Source organism: Colius striatus, chromosome 16, assembly GCF_028858725.1.
Source record: "Colius striatus isolate bColStr4 chromosome 16, bColStr4.1.hap1, whole genome shotgun sequence".
NCBI lineage: Eukaryota > Metazoa > Chordata > Aves > Coliiformes > Coliidae > Colius > Colius striatus.
The window spans coordinates 15,651,314-15,676,687 of record NC_084774.1 but is presented as its reverse complement, the minus strand read 5'-3'; the positions used below and the strand labels follow the sequence as shown (position 1 = coordinate 15,676,687).

General features: G+C 40.8%; 2 protein-coding genes across 16 annotated transcripts in view; one reads left to right on the top strand and one right to left on the bottom strand.

Moving 5' to 3' along the window:
* The window catches only part of BCAS4 (breast carcinoma amplified sequence 4), a 37,086-nt gene extending 26,817 nt beyond the window's left edge, over positions 1 to 10,269 (top strand). Inside the window, exons 5-6 of the mRNA XM_062008886.1 lie at positions 5,470 to 5,547; positions 10,084 to 10,269. Of these exons, the coding sequence (XP_061864870.1) occupies positions 5,470 to 5,547; positions 10,084 to 10,134 (129 nt within the window). The 3' untranslated portion in view covers positions 10,135 to 10,269. The remainder of the gene's footprint in view (positions 1 to 5,469; positions 5,548 to 10,083) is intronic.
* ADNP (activity dependent neuroprotector homeobox) overlaps positions 10,047 to 25,374 on the bottom strand; it is a 32,252-nt gene continuing 16,924 nt past the window's right edge. For all 15 annotated transcript variants that reach the window (XM_062009322.1, XM_062009319.1, XM_062009318.1 and 12 more), the window contains 3 exons: positions 17,566 to 17,678; positions 16,088 to 16,180; positions 10,047 to 14,442 (listed from right to left, as the gene is read on the bottom strand). In XM_062009322.1, coding sequence (XP_061865306.1) covers positions 11,311 to 14,442; positions 16,088 to 16,180; positions 17,566 to 17,678 — 3,338 coding nt within the window. In that variant the 3' untranslated portion in view covers positions 10,047 to 11,310. The remainder of the gene's footprint in view (positions 14,443 to 16,087; positions 16,181 to 17,565; positions 17,679 to 25,374) is intronic.

Sequence of the window (25,374 nt, the reverse complement as noted above, 5' to 3'; positions counted from 1 at the left end):
GTCCAGCTCAGCTGACTCCAGTTCATGATGGGCACAGGTGCCAGAGCCTGAAAAGAATTTTCTCAGGAAGAAAATCCTGCAGCTTTTGCTCCTCACCCAGTCACATTCTGAGCTTACAGAATGATAGTTTTCTTTGCCTTGCTGAGATAGTAAAGATGCTGTGCATGTGAAGTCAAGAGGGAATCCAAATCTTTTAAGTCATGCTGTGTAAAATAGGTGTACTGTGGGAGATAAGCAAAAATTGAGCTCTGAAGCTTGTGTTCAGAAAATTGGAGTGGTTTGACATTACTGTTTGCCTTAGGACAGAAACTGCTGCTGTCCTGGAGAGAACTTACTCCCATCCTCTGGCTTTTCCAATTAATATTTTGGGCACCTTGGTAGAAACTTACGATCCTCAGTGATTTACGGTAGTGTGTCAGACTGAACTAGGATGGCTCTGATGTGGCAACACACTTCCTTCTGCTGACTGAGAGAAAAAGAACCTCTGGGGAAGGAATGGGGAGTGTGGCTGTAGGCAGTAAAGTTTTAAACCAGTGCTGCAGGCTCTGCTAGAATTCCCATCAGTCCTGATTTAAATCTGGGCTCTGCCATGACTTACTCTCCGTTGGGATACATCACACAACCTTTCTGCCTTGGTTTCCCAAGGTGCAGTGGTGTTGGACTAGTTTGTAAGGCTATTGTTAGGATTAATCTTCAATCTGTGATTGATAAAGCAGTTCCTTGATGCCAGTTAAACACTTTTGAGAAGCTTTAAGAAACATCTGAGAAGTTGTATTAGTTAGCCAGGGGGAAGCCTTATCACTGCTCTTGCAATGCTTATTTCTTCCCATATTTGTAGATGACATACTGTGTACATCTTCAGTGGCATGTTTACTCAGCACATGCTTATAGAAGCGCTGGGTTTCATTTGTTTTGGTAGAGCAGGATTGGCAGCCCCACAAATGGGAGATAAGAATTGCCATGGAAGCCAGTCTAAGCAAAAGAGATCTCTGACATCATACCCCTTGCTCTCTTTTAAAAACATCCTTATTAAATTACTTTATTGATACACAGCATGTGTTTAACAGAGAAGAACATGTGGGTGAGGATTTGTTGTGCTCAGCATCAGAGCTGATATGTGAAGAATATTTTGGTTCTTTAATTCATACTTTTCCCAAAGATGTCTCCCGAGAGCCTGCTGGCTCAGGGCTGGGCGGCGGCAGCAGTCAAAAGAGGACTGGTTGGAAAACTCAAAGTTGATGGGTTTTTCAGAAGTGAGCTTTTAATGTTGAGCTTTAAATCTATTTTAGTAGAAATGAAAATGATTTTGTCATTGTTACGTAAAATCATATGAAAAACGCAGCTGGAGAGGAATCCAGATCACCAGTTTGGAAACTTTACTGCGAAAAAAATAAGCATATCTACTTGGTTTGCTTGGAATTTTTGCCCTGTTTTGATTTCTCCAGTCCAGGTATTGATTTTAATACCTGCAAGAATGACCAAATCAGAAAAAGAATGATTGCCAAATAGCCCAGAATCCCTTTTTATCTTTCAGAGCACAGTTAAAATTACAGGTGCAGGTTTCTGTAGAAAAGTGCTTCTCGAGCTGCGTTGTTTTCTTTGGATATCTGCAGCAGTGCTGAGCCACTCCAGAAAGCCTGGCAGTCTTTCACAGTAAACTAACAGGAGTAAATATGTTTATTGGTGTCAGGGGAAAGGTATATTAGTGATGCTTCAGGTACTAGGCAGCAGATGTGAAAGAAATGGATCTGGGAGCTGTGGAAACATGAATAGTACTTCTGGCAAAGTTCTTACAACAGTCCAGCAGTGTGAGCAGAGTGTTTTATTATTGCTCCTTTCTCTGCTGTGAAGCAGCAGAATTTGATCAGGAGCTCAGTTCAGAGGGATAACTATTCCAGCACAGCTACTGTTAATATATCAAAGTTGAACTACCAAGGCTTTGCATCTGGTAGCCTTACAGGAGACTTTTTTAGGGGATAGTTTCTACTCTGGAATGATTGCTGTCAGAGTGGAGGTTCAAGGTAGCAGCTAAGTTTCCAGAGACACAACATATGGAATGCAAACTTTTTTTTTTTTTTCCTGTGGGAAATGACAACCCTCTTCCTTTTCTCAGGTAATCTTCAGTTTTCTCTGTGAAAACAGCTCAGTGTTTTAGCTGTAACAGTCAGGCACGCCGCAAATAGCCTGGATAAACATTCTGTGTGGAAAAGCGTCAGAAATCCTTATAATGATGCCAAAGCTTTCTGCTGGGGCCCTTGGTGGCTGTACCAGCACCCTGCCCCACAGAGACCATACTACTGCACTTGCCTAGCCGCTTCCCAGACTGTTTTGATTATACTGTAAGCAGGTGATGTGCTGCCTATTCCTCATCTATTTGGGAGACTATTGGGAAAGAGAATAGCCAGGGATGGAGGATGAATTGCCTTGCTGGACTGGGCTTATGTTGTGGTCTCTGAGGGGTAGATGCCCTACATCTGTGTGTTAAAAGGAGTACCAAAGTGGATTTCTGGACAGTCTTGGGTAGATGGGAAACAGTTTTCCACGTTCATGTGAGGAATTCCTCTAGCACTCACTTTAAATGTAATGTTGCTGTGCAGGCTAATTAAGCCTGGCTATGAAAATGCAACTGAGCAAGCAGACACATTCAGCCCAGCTTTTCTTTATCTTCAATTGAAAGTAGAACTTAAATATCTGTGAACCATTTCCTGGATGTGGTAGGACCTGTAAGGGATCACCTCTTGACCCAACTTTGCTGTCCTGATGCTGGGTTGCAGTTGTCAGAGTAACCACTGTGCTCTTAAATGGGTCATTTTGTTACTGTTCTGCTTTATTTAGCTTCCTCAGATGGGGGCCTGGCTTTTAGGGGCTTCAAACTCAAGGGGTGCTTTTAGTGCTTTAGATATTATGGCACACAACTTGTCTCCCTGGATAACCTGGCTGCCTGTTAACATGCAACTGACTGAAGTCTCTAAAGCTGCATTCAGAAGTTTTAATCTTTCAGGCATGATTCTACATGCCATTTATTTGCCTGCAAGTGCAGAATTGTAAGTACTTTATTTTTCAAAAGCTCTCTCAAGCATTTTAATCCTTTCACTTCTTCTGTTGGATCTAGCTTCATCTAAACCTGTTACACTGCCTTCCAAAAGCTCAATTCCTCTGTAATTCCTTTAATCTTTATTTCCTCAGTTTATTCACTCATGGTTGGACCTTTAAATTAATAGTTTCCAAGTTTGGGACAAAGAATACAGGAGTATGGGGCATCTCAACAGAGATCTGTTTCCAGTGCATGTGTTTTAGGTACAACGTAACTTTGCTACACTATGCTCCACTATCTCAACCCTGACTAAGAGATGAGTTAAGAAATAAGGATTTATGTATCTGCACTGAATTAAGTGCCATAGGTGTATACAGACACTAGTAGAAGGACAGAGCCTTGCCCCAGGCCTTTACAGACTGGATTAGACATAAGCACAGTTTAGTTTTACAGCACTTGCCCTTCAGCACTTGGTTGCAAGTTATGGTATGGATGCCATCCCAATGAGAGCACCTACTTTCTAACAGCCATAATCTGGACTTTATTAGATTGTGACACATGAATCAAGTAATCGAGAGGTGAAAAGCTATCTGCCACTACTTAAACCTTTCTCTTTTGATGACTTCAATAGGCTTTGGAATTTCAAGACATTTTCTCCCTCTTCTCCCCCTGCTCCAAGGAGGCCACTGTATCACTTTTCCTTTAAGTTACGCAGCAGCCCAACCACAAAGGGATTATTTCATCTTCAGTCTGTGTGATGTGCACAGCACAGAGATTCCTCATGCTCTTGCCTTTTAACCCTGTGTGGCATTAGCACCACTGTGAAAGAAAGCTTTTCTTGAACCCCTTCCCCGTAAAATACTGTCAAGGACAACAGATTGGTGTCTTTGCCTCCTGCTATTGATGCAGCAGCTGTACCTGGAGATAATGAAGACTCAAGTTGTTCTTTTAACATAAGCTGGTAACAAGGCTGTTCCTTGGTGCAAGTTTGTGGGTTAATGTAAAACAGGAGGAGTCACTTTTCTAAGTACTTATGGCACAGTTACAGAAAATCACCCAGAACAATCACCTGTGTCAATAGGGTATACAGAAAACACGTGTATCTGCAGGTCAGAAGGGACCATGTGTATCTATGAATACCTGTAGGACTCTACAAGTAATAAGGTTTTACTCATCAAGGCATCAGAGTACTATTGCAGGGATCTATTAAATAACAGGAAAAAAAAAGAGTAACTTACTGCAATCGTGGCATCGTCTGTTTGGAGCAATTCTGGGTGGGAAGCAGTTCTAAAACAACCAGTTACAAATGTGAGTAGGACTGGTTTCATGAGCTATGGCAAATCCCGAGTCTACTTTTAAAGTTAGAGAGGCTCATGCCCTCGGTTAAGTTTGGTTGCTCTGATCAGGGCTCTCTGCAAACAGATTGTCACCCAGCTTGTTAAGTTTAATTACTGTTAATTCATAACACATTTCCTAGGCAGGAATAGTTTTCTCCTGGTACAACTGCTGGCAATAGTGCCCCAGAAATGAAGGGCAGATTATTTTACTTTGAAAACTGAGCAGCTTTAACTTCTCCTCAAAATAAAAGTAGAAGGAAAATACAGAAAACGTTTGTATCCTGCTGTGAATTGTGTCAGCTGGGTATTTTCACAGCTCCTTTGGTTGGGATTTTTTCTCCTTCCCTTCCTGTCTGGCAGCAGTGAACGTGGTCACTTGTAGTTCCTACATGGTCACTTCAGGTTCTTCATGTTGTCTAACTCAGTATTTAAGTACTTACTACTTAAGTTGTGCTTAGATGCATGTGGAGAGCCAGTGTCTATTCCAAAGAATTAGCAGTGGATGCTCACAAGAAATGTTTGTAATCAGATGCACAGCTCGAAACACTTCAATGAGAATGAAATACAAATAAATGTGAGGATTACATCTAAATAGCAAACTATTCTCTGGAAGCATGTTAAGTTTAGAGCCTGAAGACTGTTGGCTTTATGGGAAAGACAGGCTCTTCATTTTCCATTGATTTTAGCTAGAGCTCTGAATTGTTGCACTAAACATTTTTATCTCCTCAATTCAGGATCCATCAATTACTCGAGTTCTTAAAACCATGAGAAACAAAACCAAATCCCTTTCCATATTTTTTCTGTAGATGATATTTTCCAGTGTTACTAATTCATTGGCTTTTTTTTGTGTTTTAAAACAAATCTCATTTATATTCTACTCTATTTTTATCTGTTCAGTATTAGTCCAGCTGAGATGATTGCAAAGTCTCTAGAATCAGAAGCGAAAGTAAACAACATTATGTTTTCAGCATTGTTTACACAGTCAGACAGTACAGTTCCAAGATGCTGATTTGCCCCATGTCTCTTTTACGTGGTCAGCTCCTTAAAGTATTATTTCCCGGTCTTTAACAATTCCTTTCTGTCTTGTTCTTGTTTCAGAGACAACCTCTATCAGCAGCACGTCCCTACAACCTGCCAAAACTCTACCGGACAGAAGACTTTTTTCCCATGAGCTATGTAGGTACCAAGTATCAAAATAATTGATTTTTGACTACCAAAAGGTTTTTAGGAAAGGCTGCCTGAGCTCATTCTTATGGTTTATACTTCATGACAGTAGGAAGAAGCAACTTTCACATTTCAGATCTTTGGCTCTCATCTCCAAGGGAAGCCAAAAAATGTCTGATCATACTGTAGTTATATGAAGGTTGGAAAGCTTATTCCAAGATCTGATCCCAGTTGCTTGCACTGACTTGATAAACTTCCTAAATCGATGAAGAAAATGTACAAAGCCCCACTTTGTTCACATTCATGTTTTTATACTGACAATGATGAGAAGGTTGAAGAGTGCTCTAGTGTACCATGTTAAATCTGTCAAGTGATGTGCTAATACTGCTGCCCTCCCCAATGCACAAATGTTCAGATTTTACAAGAGGATGTCAAGTCAATGCCAACATGTTTGAAAATTCAGTAAACTGTGCGTGGCTGAAGCTTCCAGCACTCTACTTCAGACTAGGAACAGGGTTTTACAGGCTGTTGTGTAATAGAACTTGAATGGTCTAAATAAAGCTTTCTGCAAAGCTGTTATGGACCTTTGGCTGTGCGGTTTTGTAATGCAGATGCTATTTAGCCAGGACCAGGAGTAGCACACTTCATCTCTGCACCTGTAGCTTCTTCTTGTTGTTGCTTCTAATAGGTCTAAGGAAACAAAACCCACATAGTTCTCTGAATAAACAACATTAGGAAAAGGAGATGATACACTTCTCAGATAACTGGATTTGCATACAGTACAATGTGGACAAACAGAAATACATGCTCTTGTTTAAAATATCCGTGGAAAAAATCAAGATGGAGGAGCCAAGGCAAATGCTGTAAAGGGGGAAAAAAGGCTTATGGTGAAAGTAAAGCTACTTGGCTTTGGGTAACCATGGAAACCAATGCTTTTCTGATGCAGAAATAAATGAACTCAACCTTTTCATATTTATTAGTGTGACTGATGATGAACGATAAAGTCGAATTAAAATCTAAAGCAATAGAAGACAGACCCAGTCGTGGCTCTGCCCCTGCAATGCAGTTCCTGTACAGGGATGTTACAAAGGAGCCAGCATTACAGGGATGCAAAGTGGTTGTGAAAGGAACAAAATACTCTTAGTTTATATGAACCTGTTTATTCAAATTTCAGCTTCTTTATTAATAGAAATGAAGAGCCAGTACACACAACATATTCCTGAAATCTCCTGGTTCTGATACCAATGGCAATAAACTTGTTTTAGTACCATGGCAGTGTATGAAATGTATGTACTACACAATGGGAAGCTGTTCAATTACATTACTGGGTATTTGAAACCTACTAACTTCTTGGTGGTAAGAATGATAGAATTTTCCTATAAAAGTACTGGATGAATAATCAGGTTTCTGTCTGGAGAATGCATATCAAAGGGTTAAACATTAATTGGCCAGTTCTTGCTACAGAATCGTTACTGCTGAACAGAGGATGGCAGCATTAAATGTTACTTGAATGTGCAGTAAGATTAAGAGCTTGTGAAATAAAACTTCAATGCAGATACATCTGCAACATCATGTACAAGGTTTTGATTGCGTAGAAATTGCTGTGCAGATAAAGGGTTCAGTCACAGTACAGAAAGGAAAATGCTGAGATCAAACATGACTTTAGTGTCTGAGGCACTGGATACAAAACAGGGAGTGCATCAAAAGCTCTGTCCATCTGTTGGTCCCTCCTGGAAAAGAACTGATTAGTTTGCAGGAAAACTTGCTGGCAGTAACTGTGCTTGAGGAGGGAGCAGGAGGGGATGGGAGAAGAGGGTATACTAAAGGGGGAGGAAAAGTGTCGTCGAACCCCTACAGCTCAGCTGCAGGTCAGTGAAATGAGCAGTGCTTCAGAATAACTTATGGCAAGCCTGTATGAACACCCACAGAATTAAAGGTCATATATAAATGCAGGTACAATCTCAGATCCTCTTGCCACTCTCAGGTATTCAAAAGTCCAATTACAGGTCACACCTGACCTGAAAGTTTTTGTTATACAAAGCTGTCCTGTGTCTAGAAACAAGAGTCTCTGCTAGTAACCACCTCTTTCATTCTCAACTAAATTAACCATTCTTAACCTAAAGCTTGTGAGAAGGAAAACACACTTGGCTTTGCCTCCATTCAGGTAAACTGGCTGAAACAAATTCTTCAGAGGAGTCTGAGATTCTTTCTGGTCTGTTGTGCCAGGCCTACACTGCTGTCAAGATTCCCACTTGAATTTACATGTCAGCTTGAGCTGCAAGCACAGCTGTCATGTTTCTAGAGTTCTACTATAGAACTCTAATCATCTATGGGAAAGTTGGTTCACTTCCATCTCATATAGTGCTGCAACGTGTTAAGGTTACACAAACTGGGCTTAAGGCTCCTCCCGTTTTATTGGACCATTTACCTCTTCTGCTTTTTGACTTCCTCAAAAATGTGTGGTTAGCCTCAAATCTAGAAAGAAATTCTTGCCTAGGCCAAGATCCAGATTTGAAGAGTAACTTGTCTGAAAGAGTAGAAAGTTTACGCCAAAACTTGAACCAACCCCCCAGTCCTTTTTAATATTCCTGGTAAGACCCACTATTTCTGTGCAAGACCTTTCATTTAATCACTATATAAAATGGTATTTCCTGTCATGGAATTTTCTGGCAAATGAAGCACTTCTAGAAGGTTCATATTTCATAGTCCTACTCACTAACTACAGCCAGAAGCTCAGAATTTGGAAGCTTGACTTTTAACTTCAGACTTCACTAATATTGAATTAACCTTGCCAGACAGGAACCTGCATTATATTGGTCTCTGTAAGATGATACCTACTTTTTAACTTAATTGCTTAACAGAGAAATGTGGTTGCACTACCACTAATCTGTTGGGAGCTCTTTGGTCGGTCTGGGCTTTTGTTTGGGTTTTTTAGAAGTTTTTAAAAATGTAGTTGTCAAATCTCTTGAAGCCTGGAGGAAAGGACACAGAACAAATTCTGACATGTACGTTTTCAGTGTCCTCCTGTGAAACAGCAGCCTACAGAGGGAGAAAGGAACATAAAGCAAGTTTTCTTAGAAAGGAATCACCTTTTCTAGGACTTCAAGTGCCTGGTTTGGTTGGGCAAAGATTACCAGCCCACTGACCTCTGCAAGTCATGGTTAACACAACTCTCACCTCTTTACTGAAAAGGAGTTGAGGCTCAAGTTCTCTTTTAAAGCAAAGACACAGAAAGGGCTCTTCTGCTGATGTAAATGTCCTAAGTATTTTTTCTGTATTCTTCTTAGGATGTATTTTCTACCACTTGAGTGTGTAAGTGGGAGCCAGGCCAAGCTGCACACTCTCAGTTAAAAACGCAGGATTAAAGTATGTGTTGCTTCTGTGAAGGGAGAAAGGAAACCTCATAGCAACCTTCCAGTACCCAAAGGGGCCTACAAGAGAGCTGGGGAGGGACTTTTTTTACAAGGACTTGGAGTGACAGGACAAGGAGTAATGGCTTAAACCTAAAGGGGGGAGGTTGAGACCAGGTATTAAAAAGAAGTTCTTCCCTGTGCTGAGGGTGAGGAAATGGCACAAGCTGCCCAAAGAGGCTGTGGATGCCCCACCCCTGGAAGTGCTCAAGGGCAGGTTTGATGGGACTGTGAGCACCTTGTTCTAGTGGAAGGTGTCCCTGCCCATGGAAAGGGATTGGAACTCTAGATAAGGTCACTTCCAACCCAAACCATTCTGATTCAAATCTAAATGAACTTCCCTTAAAAGTAACTGGTTTCAGTCATCACTTCACACACAGTTCAACAAACCCCAGAAATGCTCATTCCAAGAGTCTGCTGCAGAACACCAAACCATGCTCTTGTCTTTGGCTTGTTCGTTTCTCTCCCAGAAAGTACAGTTCATACCTTCCAAAGCCTGCTGGAGCTGAATGTTTTCTCAAGACCTCTGTGAAAGGTTTTTCTATTTAAAATGCTGAAGAACACAGAACTATTTCCTCTTTTACAATATGAATGAGAATTTCTTCAGTCAACTCAGTTATTGTAAGGTAGTTACTCTGGTATTTATGAGACATTTGCCTAAGTTGGACTCATTGCTCTAATTAAGAATAGTTTTGTTCTCATTACAATTCAATTCCCTTCAGTAAATTATCATCTTGATGAGGTTTTGGTTACGCAGCTGTCTGGCACAGTGCACACCTGCCCAAACGCAGGCCTGGTCTGACCAAACCCATCACAAATTGTAGCAAACACATTGTTTTGGTTTACTATTCAAATTACTTTTTAACTCTCACCCACATCTGAAGGTTGCGGGGCACGCTCCTTTATGTGGAAATGCTATCACTCACTTACCCGCGGCAGGCAGCGCTCGACAGAGACGTGGTTCTACGTAACGTGTGACAGGATCTTCACTCACACAAGTAAAACACTGCAAGCAATTCACACACGCTGTTTTTCTCCCCAGGACACAGAACAAGCAGATCACTGCAATCCTATCTGTAAATTAGTGTTCTAAAGCACTAAATAGTAAAGAAAAACTCAACCCAAGTTTGTTTTGCAGGATTTTCAATATCCTCCAAAGAGATCAGTCTATCCAGTGAGAAAGCAGTGAACACAGATGGCCTGGCAGAGCTCTGGAGGACTTGGTAATAAAAGAAAAGAAAGGTATGAAGGTAGCAAGCTGGGATTTACCAAACAGGAATGTGGCATTTGCATGTAATAAAGCAAATATTTACATTAAGCACAATACAGCAATTTATTTAGATGCTTAAATGAAGAATACAAAGGGAAATAAAGATCACAAAATTATACATACTACAACAGTGTGTCATATATTAGATGGTATAAATGAATACAACACCTTGTTGGTGTTAACTAAAGAGAAAACTAAATATTCAAAACACAGCACTTCTGTTTGTGTGCTGCTTTAACACAATACACTTTTGTACAGATCTAAAAGGTGTCAAAATTAGTAGCTGCAAACTTGTTTCTTGCATGTGACCTTTTTTTTTTAGCTTAAAAGATTTCAGAAAATGGCTCTGAAATACATTTGTCATCAGTTGTAATGTCAAGGATATTCGGAACAAGAAAATTCTATAATACAATAGAGTCCAGATATATTTTTTATGTCGCTGGCCTCCGTTTTGAGATTGTACAAGGTTATGTGCAAAAACTAAGTCTGTCAAAATCCATACTATAGCAGTTTCAAGCTTTTGCTAGGTAAACTAGATACAGCATTTATTACACAGCAGGGCAACACTAAAAAAGAGAAACAAATCTATGATGGGTACACAAGAACAGTTTCATAAGCTTCACTTGAATAGGTCTAAAAGACTGTACAAATATACATTTCAACTATTCAGAATGATACATGAAAAAATCAATTTCCCCGTAGTCTACTATACACGTTGAACTGGTAGCTTGTATGGTTGGCCCTACACTACCATGTGAAAAAGGGTAATGTTTAAAAAGACATACAACTGAACATGTACAAGAGTGAAACAGATGTTGAAAATGCAGATCAAATGAACCTCTGCTTTTCTCTGTGTGCATTCTGGAGCCACCAGCTTTCTGTGTTCACATTAAGTCCCTGCGCTCGGCCCAGTGGGTGTTCTTACGCACGACCTGCCAGGAGCACGGGAAGAACCGTGGCCACGACCACCCCACGCCATCACTTAGCACTCCAAGGGCAGTACCAGTTAGAATTGAAGTGTAGCAGTCACACCGAAATGAAAGTGTGGAGACAGTTGTAGGTTGGGTCACGCCACTGACACGTGAGCCACGCAGCTTACGCTTGCTGGCTGCTCAGCTCCACGCCAGGCAGGCTGCTGTGCATCGGTTCTGCCACACCATCAGTCACACTGTCAAACTGATCTCCGTCCTCGCTGTCAATTGTGCTATTCTGCCACTCCATCTGCTGATTGGACAAGCTCTCCTCCATCTCTGAGGTGTTCTTCCATTGTGACTGGTCCTTAGACCAAAACTCTTCTACTTTTCCATAGGAACCATTCTTCCACTTTGACTGTTCTTCATCACTTTCAGATCCAGCCCCTTTTGTCTCAACAGTCGGTTTACTGCTACCAGCGTCTTCACTTTGGGAGGATTCATCTGTCCACACTTCTGGTTTTACTTCAGATGTATTGTCTTCAAAGTCAGACACCTGCTGAGAGCCAGGCCCACTTTCAGACTGCGAAGCTCCATCTTTCCATTCAACAGCATCATCTTGATCACCTTCACTATCTGAAACATCACCTCCCAGCTTTGTTGGTTCTTCAGCAGAAACAATCTCTTCATATTTAGAGCTTTCCTCTTGTTTTTGATCAGACTTCTCCGGAGACTGTAACGTGTTTTCTTCAATGATCTCCTTGGCTATGCTGTCCTCGGGCTTCTCTGCTACGCTCTCAGAAGAGGTTTTCGCACCGGTGTCAGAAACACGCTGACCAAAGGGACTACCACTTTCATTGTATTCCTCTTCTACGTTTTCATAGCTGTCTGAAGAACTTTCATTGTCTTTTTCCAAGTTTATTTTTTTATCAACAGTCTTACTAACATTGATTCTGGAGTTCTTTTCATCGTGGTTTTCAAACAACCACTCAGCATCAAAATCCATTTCATGTTTGACTTTGTTTAGCTCTTTCATGTTGAAACCGAGCAGCACGCCAGGCTTGTATTTTTCACAATCTCGGACGCATTTCTTCCTTTTGTTGCTAAAATGAGACGCGATGTCAGATTTCCACAGCCACAGGCTGGCAGCCAGCTTTTCAATCTCTCTCCTAGTGGGATAGGGTTGCTTATTGAAATATTTTGTAAGAAAGGTTTTCCTAGCTTCATAGGAATCATCTTCATGACCCTTGGGGTCCAATGCTAGAACTACAGGTTCTTCAGGCTTCTCCTCAAAGGCAGAGGGCGAGTCATCCTCATCCATTTTCCTTTTCTTCATCAGAGAGAATTCCATGTGTTCGTAAGTACGTTTTACAGGTGCTACAGATGGGGACTGACTCAGCCGAGACGATGAAGTGCCTTTGTCCTGACCATTCTGAGTCTTGCCGACGCCTCTGCAGTGAACAAGGTGCAGCGTTATGGTGGAGGCAGTCATGTTACTCGTATAGACACCAAGGCAATGGATGCATTTGTAGGTTAGCTTCTTCTCAACTGGATGAACTGTCTGAATTACTTGATGCCTCTCCCGTAGGTGATGTGCAAGTGCATCAGAGATAGGTCCTTTCAGGATTGAAAAGCACAGAGGACAGAGAGTTTTCCCCACGTCTTTTTTGTAGGGAACCGCCGCTTGCGGGGAGCTTTTTACAGGTACGTCGGACTTCTCCTGGATTTTGGGCTGTGGCTTCGCAGGAACTGGGGGAGCGTTCTGAGCATGGTAGGCTACAGATTCAGCAGGAGCATCTCTAAGGTTGTAGGTGGTTACAAGAAGATGTATATTTGTGTGACTACCCTGCTGCAAGGTCAAATCAAAGGTTAGAGTGGAGTCAGTTTTCGGTCCCATTTCTTCATCGACATGAACCATCCTCATGTGAGCAGCCATCTTCTCCACGTCGTTGAAGGTCGAGCGGCAGTATGGACACGACAGACCATGGATTAACATGTGGTTGAGCAACGTGTCGGTGGGTAAATAGCGGTTACAGTATAGACATTTGCTAGTGAAATTGTGTATTTTCATGATGTAGTTAGCTACTGCAGGCACCTTTTCGGCCTTGTGCTCCTTTTCAAAGTGGACACTATACACATTTTCAGGAAACAGCTCGTTACAGATTGTACAGATTTTCCACTTCTGTGTGGACGATGTATTGACAGAGGAAGGGCCTGTGGCAGCCACGGGAGATTTCGAGCCAGACTGACCCAATGCTCTTGAGGCTGCCTGGGACTGAGATAATGATGTCTGTTTCAACTGGGCTGATGAAAGAGAAGACGAATTGGCGGACTGAAGGGAGTATCTTGCCGAGGCCTGTGATCTCTGTTCCCCTCCAAGAGTATAAGGCCTTCCATTTCCACTTGCCGAGAACTGTTTCATGGTTTGCGATTGCTGTGCGATAGAAACTGCTGAATTGCCACTTAAGTTTAGCCTTCCCCCTGGCTGACCAACGTAACTGGGTGGTACTGATTTGACTCCGTAATTGTTTTGTTGTAGGTGGACGTTGGACATCATATTCACTCCCGCAGAATTTAGCGTAGGCTTTGGTATAGTGAGTCTGTTCATCATCTGTTGTGACGAAAGAGATCGAACACTTCCAGAGGAAAGGGGCCCCATCCTCTGAGGGAGTCCCATAGGCTTTTTATCCTGTGGTTTGGGAGCTATAAGCATCAGAGGTTTAGATCTCGGAACCACTACGTTAGTGTGACCTATCATTGCTGTCACCTGGTAGCCTATGCGCTCGTGGTCTTCGATGACGTGCTGTACTAAAGCTTCGTAGGATTTGGGCATGAAAAGGCATCGTTTGCAGTGAATACTGCCCTCCTCACGGGAGCTGGAGCTTAACGGAACCGCACCGTTGAGGGACTTCTCACCTCCCTTCGCTACGTAAGGAGCAGCAACGTGCTGAAAATGTTCCCTGTAAATGTGCTTCCTAACTATTTCATACAGAGGATCTCGGTAAGTGCACTTCTTACAGTAATAAACAGCTTGTTCTACACTGTCAGCCTGCTTAGGTTTAAGGCTATCATGTTTGTTTTTATCTTTAAAAGTGCTGATGCCTCCACTCGGTGTATTGGCATTTGGAGCATGAAATATTTTAATGTGCGTTTCCAAAGTCTTTTTGTCCGCGTTGAAAGTACAGTAAGGACAGTTCAGGAGGATCCTATTTTCAAAGTCTTCACTATGAACATTCCGGAAGTGGCTTTTGTATGCTGAAAAGAACTTCGAGGAAAATGGACACGCGCTGCAGCAAAAGGGCTTTGTCCGATAGTCCTTAAAACAAAGAACAAAGCAGAAACGAAATATGGAAAAGCAGTTTGAAGAAAAACCACATCCCTGATCTTCTCTACACAACGTCTCTACGTAAGCTGGCTTCTGGGGTGAAAGGGAAGCACGACTGGTTGAGCAGTGTGAGACTGGCCAGAAGACACGACTGACTTCCCATCAAAATCTGCCAACCATTTATAGACATAAGGTGGATTTGGAACTTGAGCTACTTCAGTGTCTTAATCCATTACAAACTGCTATATAAAAGATAATCTTCAACACTTATTTTAGGTGAACAAATGGATTTCAGCTTACCAAGTCATATCGTAAGGGCACACAAGCCCTTAAAGCCACCAAGTCTCTTCCTTCTGATCAAAGCACAAACCTGATTTTTAAAACAATCTTGGATCAGAAAAAAAAAAAAAGAGTATTTGAAAATTGCAGACTTGCAGTTGCCCTGCACCCTCTGGTACAGTTAATGTGTTGCCAATGTAGTTCTTGTCAACTGTTGCAACAGAAACTAAAGTTACATTGGCCTTTGAGATAGCCAGAAACAAGCTGGCATTTCAGATGAGATAAGGCAGGAAATTCAAATGGTTAGAAACATTCATCACAATTGTCAAAACACGTGTTGCACATCGAACTACACAGAGGTCATGTGAAGTAGCTGGAGAGTTGTGCTCTCCCTCTGTCTGAAGTAGGAATATATACTTCTGTCCACCTTCTGAAGCCTCAGATATCTGGTAGGCTTGACATAAGATGTAAGAAAACAAGCTAAGCAAAAGCTGTCTCCTTTTATATTACAATGACATCAGGGTATTTTATGGGACACAGTAATGGAGTTGTTTTGATTAACACTACACTAGGAATCCATCATAACTCAGGTTCCTATTTCCTGTAAGAACAGTACCTGATCTTTCAGATGCTCAAAGAGAGTTTATCTTGCAGAGAAATTTCTCCCTACTGTGGTGTTACTCCATCAGTAGAGGTACTGTCAGTAGAGGCTACTGCAGCATATGTGACTTGCCTTAGATGTGTTTAATCAGAATCAAGTAGTATTTCCTCTCTCCACTTCTAGCTCAATTAAAATTTCCTTTATTAGTGTCTGAGAAACGTCTAAAAAGGTAAGAATTCCCATGTCCCTTAATTCTGCTGTATGGAACTACAGATGCCTAAACTAACCCTAGGACAGGGTCAGGCTGTGAGAGCCTTCCCACGGGGCAGGCAGACAGCTCACAGGGCCACATCTGAACTCCTTCTGAAATGATGAAAACAGATGATGAAACATTTAAGTAAAAGTGAAAAGCTTGTCACAGGCTGTATACAACTGTTGATCTTTTTGACTGGAAGGATGGTGAAACTGTGCTAAGCTTGAACACAGATGGGCTCCTAATATGCAGTTGCCAAAGGGGGAGGAAGATCTCTTGACCAACGAGTTCTCCAGTGTTTGGCTATCCATGTTACTCAGATGAAGACCAGGATTATTACTTCTTTTTTTTTTTGAAGTCCAGTTTTTGCTGTCCCTTCAGCTGATGACAAATGAAGATCAATGGATGAAAGTGCAGGAATAGCTCTTGGCATGTTTGTGAAACGCCCTGTACTGTGAATCACCTTCAGAGAATCAGATGTGTCAACATAAACCATTACCAACCTGATTTTTTGTAAGCGATGGGTCCCACAATCCTACATCTTCCCATGTAGTGTTTTTCAAATAAAAGTCATTAGGTTCAAACTGCTTAAAATCCTGGAGAAGGGGAAGACGGGAAGAGAGTACAGAGAATCAAAACCAAAGCCCAACTGCTCCCTTGAGCATCTTGTAAGCATCCATGCAGTCCTCCCAAGTGCTGCTGGCAAACAGTAGATGTCATTAATTCAAGGAAGTGTGGCTATTTAAGATGCACCTCTCTGAATAGTCTCAGTACCATAAAATACTAAAGATCTGTTTTCAATACTCATCCTCCTGATTAACCCACGACTGTAATTACACACCTCTTGCATTTTCAAAAGCATAGAGAAAAGCATTCCCAGGCTAGTGCTAAACACTGAACACAGATGCTTTACCATGACTCTGATGGGTTTCTTATTTTTACGTTGGGGTATTTTTGGGGGCTGGGGTGGGTGAGTGTTGTTTGATCGGGTGTTTTTTTAATTTGACACAGGAACTCAGGTATCAGTTTGAGAAGTTTGACTACACTGTGTTGAAAAAGCCCAATTCCTATTCAAAAAAAATCACCTTACGAGGTACTTTGGCAATTTATCTTTGATGTGTAAGTCAGCAGCACGTAAGGACTCAAAAATAGTATTTCCACTGAAATGAATACTGAAAGGAACATTGAGCCAGGTCAGAATTTTACCTTTAAAAATTGTACTTGCTCAATAAATTTTCCAAGCTGTAAGGACTGGCATTTCTTTCTCTCTTACATCTCGCTGAAGTGCTCTTTACAGAGACACCAACAGAAAAGCCAAAGCATATGGGCCATAATTTGCGGAGTACCGTAAAGAGTTAAAGCATGTGAACTGACAGTACGGAAGGTAGAGTTCAGCAGAGAAGGTTGCAGGTTTGAGATGACAGTTACGGAGGTTGTCCAGGACAGTAACACAAACACCCTTCTCCTCTAGGAACTAACATAGGTACAGAAGTGATTCTTTTAACTTGGTGAGCTACTGTCAGCACTGACCTCAGAACCGTCTTCTGTTCCCCAGGAACATCCTGTACCACACCACGTTCTGCCTGGTTGCTGAACGTTCAGTGAATCCAACATAAATGAGAGACAACTGGCCTTCAATAAGTCAGTCCCCTACAGCCTCAAGTGTATCTTGTCTCCACTAAACTTTCCAAAAAGTGACCACAGGTGTATTGTGTCTCAGGTTATTAATGAAGTCCCACTTGATGCAGTGGTAGCAATGCCTGAACAACGAGACTCAAATGGAATCCCAGAAGATGATGAGAACAGAGGAGGATGGTGTGGGAACAGGATATGGGGAATTCCTTCAGAATTCACAGCAAAAATGGAACATTTTGTGAAACAGGTCTAAAATCTGCAATGTCATACACCAAAGACCTCACAGTCCCACTAACACTGAGGCATTTGAACTCTAACTACAACACCTGGGAGGGATCATACTTACTTCTATATGTTCTTTACAGTATTCCAAACCAATGTCACTAAGTATTTTTTTCACAGTTTTCCGGGCCTTTCTTAAACTGCCAAGGTTGTTGACAGGAAGTTGGAACATAGTTTCTATTGAAAAAGAAAGTAAGAGAAAAGGTTTAAGTCAAATGTGTTTTGTCTGATGAGTGGTGCACTTTTCATTATTAGCAATTTTCTGTCTCATTTTACCCTTATAACTCAGTATCCCAGCTGTACCATTAACTAAGAAACTACCACATTTTCTGCTTCGTTCTTTAATGAGGCTGGCCATAAAACGTAGACACTGACAAACTTAAGAGAGCACTTAAAAACCCAACAAACTGATGGAACAACTATTGCAGGAGTTACCAGTTGCATCTGGAAATTACAGGTTTTTTTAAGTGTTTGTTTGACATGAAATTTACCCCCTATGCTCAAGTAGTTAAAAACTCAATTTCTATTTTGGGCATCTGTGTCCTGACTCATTTGAAAATGGGTTAAGTTCAGCTTAAAGGTTTGTGTCAGTCTTGTAATAGATTTAATAGTATCTATTTAGTGAGAAAGGTGTTTCTTGCACTCAACAGTAGGTGGGAGAAGAAATTAATACAGTCTCCTCCATTTACTGTCTTTATGGCTCTAAATGGCTGACAAGCTGGTTAGCATACATTCTTCTATTAAGATGGGGCCTGAAAGCTTGGTGAGAGCCCTTCATTGACATGCATCACTGGAAAAAAAAAGAGATGGCTTAACACCTTCAAGTGTGGCTGGATATTTGCAGCCTGCATGACAACCCTTCCTGTCAGTTCCCCATCCAGAGATAGCTATTCCAGTTCAACTGTTAACGACTGGGGCTGTCCAGCTAAAGGAATGTCTAAAATGTGAAGACATGTGAATTCCCAGATTTGACTGTTACCACGAAGGCTTCTCCAAAACACTAATCCCAAGTCTCACTTTGTGTACACTGGAGTTCTCAGTCAGCTGCACTTTAAGAAGGTGCAAAATGGCAGAAAGGTGAAAGCTCCTGACAAGATGCAGTTATTGTGGAAGAGAGAGGGGGTGCAGCCAGCAATGAAAAGGTAGGCTTTCCTCAAAGAAAAGGGGAGGAAGCTTCTTACATAGCAAGTGTCAGTTATCTTGTTCCCTAAGCTTTAATGGTTCCATGCCTGTTGGATAAAGAACATCACCCCAGAAGATAAAAGCTGCATTTCTGATCATTAATATTTCTGTGAGGCAATTGAGAAAACATCATTTTGTTTGAACAATAAAAGGTTTGACTTGTATCAACAAATTAATCCACTGTAAGGCCAAAAACGTCCTACACCAACTAAAAATTGACTTCTTTTTCTGTTAGAAGCTTGAAAGTATTTAACACTCTCATGCAGAAGCCTAGTGTGCAGTTAACACAAGTTTGCAGCCATTAAATATTTGAGTTAGACAAAAAGTCTCCCCTTTTATCATGAGATTAAGGGCAATTGCTAAGTTACAAAGAGCTTACTAAGAAATCATCTCCAAGCACAAAGGATCTGGGTTGTGACTGCAGTAAGAGTGTCTCTGATCAAACCCAGCCCTTCTATCTGCACGATCATGCATACTCCTTAAAGTATTCCTTGTCTGTTTACACACTAGCCTTTTTTTTTCATACTCCTACCAACTTTTAGTAGGTAATGCTTTAAGACAGTCACCAACAACTTCCTATTCTATGATTCCCGACAATAACAGAAATCAACAAAACTGGAAAGTCCTGCACGTAACAGTGCCAACACAAGCCATTTCCACCACTTTCACACTCTATCAGTAGTGCTGCCAGCACGTGTTGCAGGGCTCTAGTCTCCTCAAATGCAGTGAATTCAGAAATAGCTCCTGGCTAAGCACAGAAAGCAATCGTGATGTTACATCGTTCCTGTAAATTAGAAACTAAGTGGAAACAGGCCTGAGTTTATGTGAAGATCTACAGGGACATTCTTCCAAGTACCAAAGCAACTCTGATCATTAAGGATGCTGGCACTTGTATCAGGCTGGCCACTGTCACAGATTACCAGAAGCAAATGAAGTGTCATCTGAACACCCTGACACGAAAAGCAGGAAACCAAAGGGGAAACAAAAAAGTGTAGACCTTGTCTGTAAGTCTCAGAGATTCCAAATTACCCCAATAATGAGGTCACTTCAGACTTCACCATCCAAGTGTCTAATGACAGTAATTTTCAAATATAGGCCAGAAAAAAAAAGTATCTCAATGTTCTGTATTAATTTCTTCCAAGTAACCCTTCAGGGAATTCGGTATCATCAAAGCCATCTTGATTTCCTCCCATACAAAATTCTAAATGCAAGTACAGTGGTCTGTGACTGAAGGCTTTCAGCCAAGCCCAGACTCAGTGAAACAAAATTACAATTCAGTTCATACAAACAGCAGCTAAATACTACTGTCTTATCTCGTACCTTTTCTTCTGGGGAATCTCAAACTCCCTTTAGAAATATGAAGAATTAGCACTGAAATACTTGCAAGGAGGCTCACTAACAGGTCTCCTACCTGATCCCTACTCAAGTAAGGAACATTCACTTCTACAGCCCTCCTTTGCCACGTCTGCCAGGCGTGGATTTAATGGCTGATGACTGCGAGCCACTTTCTCTTCCCAGTTATTTCCTCTAAAGCCTCTTAACAACTTTGTATGGGACATCAGGAACTGCTCTTTTTTCCCTGCTGTATCCATTCACATCTGAACTCGTCAGATGAGAATACTTCATCTCCAATTATAAACAATCTCTAGGCCTCAGATGTTCTCCTTCTCTATGCACGAGTGAATGTGTTCACGTATCGAGTGATTCGTGTCGTCCTGTCAGAATGTCTCTCACTCCTGCCCAGTGAATTATTCTTAATCCTCATAAAGGACTAGAAAATAAGGTCTGAATCTGTGTTTCTGACTTCTTGTTACTTTGAAAATTGGACTCAGGCTAATCAATTACATCAACACCCACATTCCAGCTATGGTTCCTTCATCAGATTTTTCCAATCACATTCTGAATTTATCAACATGTCTCTCTTTCTTATATTAAGAGCTATTTCTAAAGGCACACATTGAAGTTTAACAAAACCACTTTCAACATCCATAAGACTTTAACTCTGTGCTGTCTATCAGGCTTTGATGAATTAACTATGGAATGTGCCAAGTTCCACTGTGCTTTTCTACCTGTCCTTGCCCATCGTGTCAGTTTTACTGTGTGAGCCCTGAGCATAGGTTATATATATCCTGTCATTTGTACTATAACTTAATATGCTTTTGGATAAAGTAAAATAAAAATAGTATCATTTCTGACAAAGTATAAGCACATAACTGGTGAAAAAGCTTTTAAAAATAGTAATGGATCTTTACCTTGCAAACAGGAATTGGTACTGAGAAATTGTGTTAGCACAGAAAGACCACCAAGGGTACATTTCCGTATTTCAGGGCATCATTCCAATTAGTTACTTCAACACATAAAACTAAAATCTCCTTAACTAAAAATATTATTTGAAGGTTACAGTTTTGCTTCAATTGTAAAAGCAATGTGTAACAGGTTCAAGTTGGGCCAGGTCCATTTAAAAAAACATGAACAGTAACTGAAAATATGTAACAACCTCCTACCTAGCCTATCAATTAATGGAAATGGTTTGAGTAAGCTTGTGTCCTATTTGCAGTTTCCAAGAAGTACTACTTTCTCTATTTTTGATCTGTAGTTCGAATAGTAAGTGAACCTTAAAATTTCCAGATGGAAAAAGCAGCTCCAATTTTCTTCTCCTAGACCAGTCACTATGAAATAGCTTTCAATGCTGAGCCCACTGCCACTTTTTTCATGACTCAAGCCCAAGTGTCACTACACCTGCATTAATAGGAACAAGAAATACCACACAGTGAATTTATATCTTTAAATCTGGATCACAAATTGGACAGAAAATATGCTGCTTTAATGTTCCAGTTCCTGCTTTCCCTAAACAGTTGTGAGAAGTATGGCTCTGAACACTGAACTAACACAAGTTTGCTCTCAAAGCACAGCATCATCTTTTGCTTTTAACTCAAGAACACCTGTGTATTAAAAGTTCTTGCTACCGCTGTTCATAGAGCCAGGGGGAAAAATATTAATGTAGCCAAGAAATTAATCATGGCTCCACTAATTCCTTTTCTCTAAAGGCAATGGAATAAGCATTGCTCTCCCTGGAATGCATCAGTTCAGTAATGCTTTCAGTAGCTTCTTTGGAGCTACCTGTATGCTCAATTTTTAAATCAAAACTTGTATGAAACAGCACAGCTGAGAAGTTCAGGATTTGAACAAATACTTTCAAGTGAACTTCAAATCCAAGGAGAAAAATGTCCTAGTAATTTTATGCCAGAATAACCCAAGTTATTAATATCAACTGTAGAAACATCAGTGCATGTAAACACTGCATTTTAAAGCTTCTAGCAAGCTGTGCTGTTTTCTTCAAAACCAAAGTCTCCACTTGGAGAATAAACTGGCTTTGCTTTTACAGAAACCGTTGTTTTTCCTTATGCCAAAGCAAGAGCCTGCACAGAGTTTGTCCTTAGGCAATAATCACTTGTAAACTTGAAAGTCAGCCACAAGTCTCAAAGTAATGCTTATTATATTACAAAATGCCACTAACGACTTCTTCACCACAGGAATCAAACACTTTCTCTTAATTACTGTGTCTAATATACCTAGACATGCCAAATTTACCATGATATATAAAAATTCAAATGATAAAGAAAGCCAACTATTTAGGACTGCCTGAAAACAAGATCTCTGTTCTATCTGCACCATCTTCTTGCTTCTGCCCTTTTGCCTGCCTCAGTCAAGTCTTGAAGACAATAAATTACCAAGATCTTCCTATCACAATACATCATAACAGAGGATATCATTAGATCTCCACACCTGAAAAGTGAAGATCAACCTTATTTACCATTTCTGCTTAATAGCTGAATGCAACTCACCTAATCTAAACAAAGGACTCATCCTTAGGCAAATACAGTTCCTTTTATTTAGGAAGTTTCTTGACCATTAATAATAATTAGTGGAGAGACAGACAGTCTGATACTACTATGGTTTATAACTACAAAAAGAGCTTTTAGCATCTCCATTTGTTTCTATTTACAACCAGTAACTCCAATTCTAATTGCAATATACACAACACACTGCTGGCACATCCTTGACTGGGGACAGTAAAACAGGTGGGATCAAGAAGCACCTCACATCATCACTTAGACATTAATGCCACTCTGGAAATGAGGTATCCTTTACCTGTGCAAAAGTTGATGTTTAAGAGAGGACATCTGTGACATTTCTTCACTGTCAGGGCTTCTTCCTGCTCTGAAGCTCAGATCCAAGTAATTACTAAGGAATGCAGCATCCAGTGCTGACAAAACTCACTAGTGCTTTCATCTGGCACTGAAGTTATCGCTAGATCCAGCATCCTCATGGTGCAGGATGCCCAAAATACAGGGTCAGAGATCACCTGATCCTGCTGTAAAATAGTTTCATGCCATTTCTCCTTGTTTTCTACTGAGATGCCAGAAGTGAATAGTCTTAAGTACATTGCACTTCCGTGATGACAAATAAAAGGCACAGGCCTTTTCACTGCACACAGGCAGCTCAAGTTTTACACATCTCTGAGTTACCAAGTCCTGACAGCTAAAGCAGTGCTATTTACCTAATACTACAGGCTCAATTCAGAACTCCTCTCTGAGATCTCAAAGCACCTTTCAAAACAAGCACAGCAGCATTTTGTATTTTTTAAATAAAAGACGAATTCATTTCTCCTGAGGTGACACCACTCACTCAATGGCAATTCCAGCCCAGGATTCTAGTTAGCAAAACAGCCTGTATTTCCATGCATTCTGTTGACAGGAGTCAGGGCATAACTGATTCTTGTTTTCGTAAGGGGATGTGCATCTGCACACACATTCACAGAATAAAGAAGTCAAGATGATTACGTGTATGTTCAGCAAAAACAATTCTACAGAGAAACCTCAGCATCTTATCCTAATTAAGTTACAAGAATAATCAGATCTGCCTCTAAATAATTTTCAAGTTCATGACTTAACAAAGACTGTCAGAATTAAGTTCCCATCTGCACTTCTGTTTCCTACTTCTAGATTTGAGTCCCACCTAAAAATACAACTAGGAAGCCCTTGTTCATAGGTGGAATTACACATCAATAGACACTAAAGTGCTGGGTGCAGAGGATAAATGATTACTTCCAAACAACATCAATTATGTCCTTACTAGACGTATCCAGGTAGTATGTTCAAGTACCTAACAGCATGAATCACTAACCTAGTTATAACAAATTCTGAAAAAATAGACTGGTTTACTAGGGTGATCTCACTCATCTTTAGTGTGCCTGTACACAAAATGTCTGACTGCACCAGTCACAAAATATCAGTAAAGTAAGCAGACTAACTGTGCAGTGATATTTGGAACCTTGTTTTGCTCTGTATTTATGCAGCACCTTGCATAAAGCTCTTAGTCCACAGCCAGGTACCGGTTCCTGGAATAGTTCAGCAGCAGAAAAGACAAGCTATACAGAGTGAGATGACTAAATCACAAAGCTTGTACTTCAGCTTTCATTTCATAGTTGTATTTTGTAGGTGCAGACACCTAATTTAGACAAACTCCACACAGTACTATTTCCCTTCCGTGAGTAACAGCCACTGTGAAAGCATCAACTTTAAAAAGCCAAAACAAGTTTCCTACGTAGTCCACACGTTACTAACTAAGTACCCTCAGATCTTCATCCAAAAATCTGAAGGGGAGGCATGGGAGGTTTTGTGAAAGGCAAGGAATATTTGCAAGGCAGCAGAGCAACAACAGTTAGAGGCTTCACAAAACTAAATGCCACATCCACAGTCTGTACATGGTATGATACTCGGGAGCACTGAAGCACTGCCTTTGGCTTTTGACAAGCTGTAAGTGTCTCAGGAAGGAAGAATTTAATCTCAAGTGCAGTCTTGATATGTGCATTTTAGAACCTCAAAATCAGGTCAGAAAATTGCCTACAAAGACTTCTTAAGTTTGAGAATTCTTTAGGAAGCAGCAGTTAAGCTCATTCGATACAATCACATCCTGAAATGGGAATGGGCCAGGACACAACACAGGCTGGTCGGTTTAAATTAATAATTATGTCCAAATTTCAGGAAGCAACTCAAAGTGCAAGGCTAAAAGAGGCAACAACATTGTGCCTTATTTCTTTCAGATCAAAGGCTTCTTCAGTGTTTTCAGAGAAGTCAGGTTCACTGCTGCAATGAGAAAGGGACTTGAAGGTTAGTGTGGCTTCACAGCAAAAGGCTTTTTCTCTCTAACTTTCTATCACCTTGAAATGCTCACAGAAGCACCAGTGTGCACAAGAAAAATTCTCTGCCTAGTTTCAGGAACTGAACAGTGCAAATACCCTATGACAAGAAAATAGAGACTTCTAATTTTTATGGCATGACAAAAAAAAACAGAAACAAAACAAAAGTCTAGCCCAAAAATTAGCCACCACAGGTCAGAGAAGTTTCAACAAACCCAAAATTCTGCACATATCACTTCTTTTTAAAACAGATTTTAGCATTAGGATAGACTTGCAGTGACTTTCAGCTGCACATTACCTCTTCACCAACTTGCTACTCTTACTGGCACTTCAAACTCCAGATGGAAACAATTGCAGGCCCTATTTGAAAACCATACAGAATGTGAAGTCTGACACATCCTCCTGTTACACTACTCCAAGTGATTTTTAAACCACTTTTAGCATTTAATAAAAATAAACTCTCCTCACTGTACCAGCTTCAAGCACTTG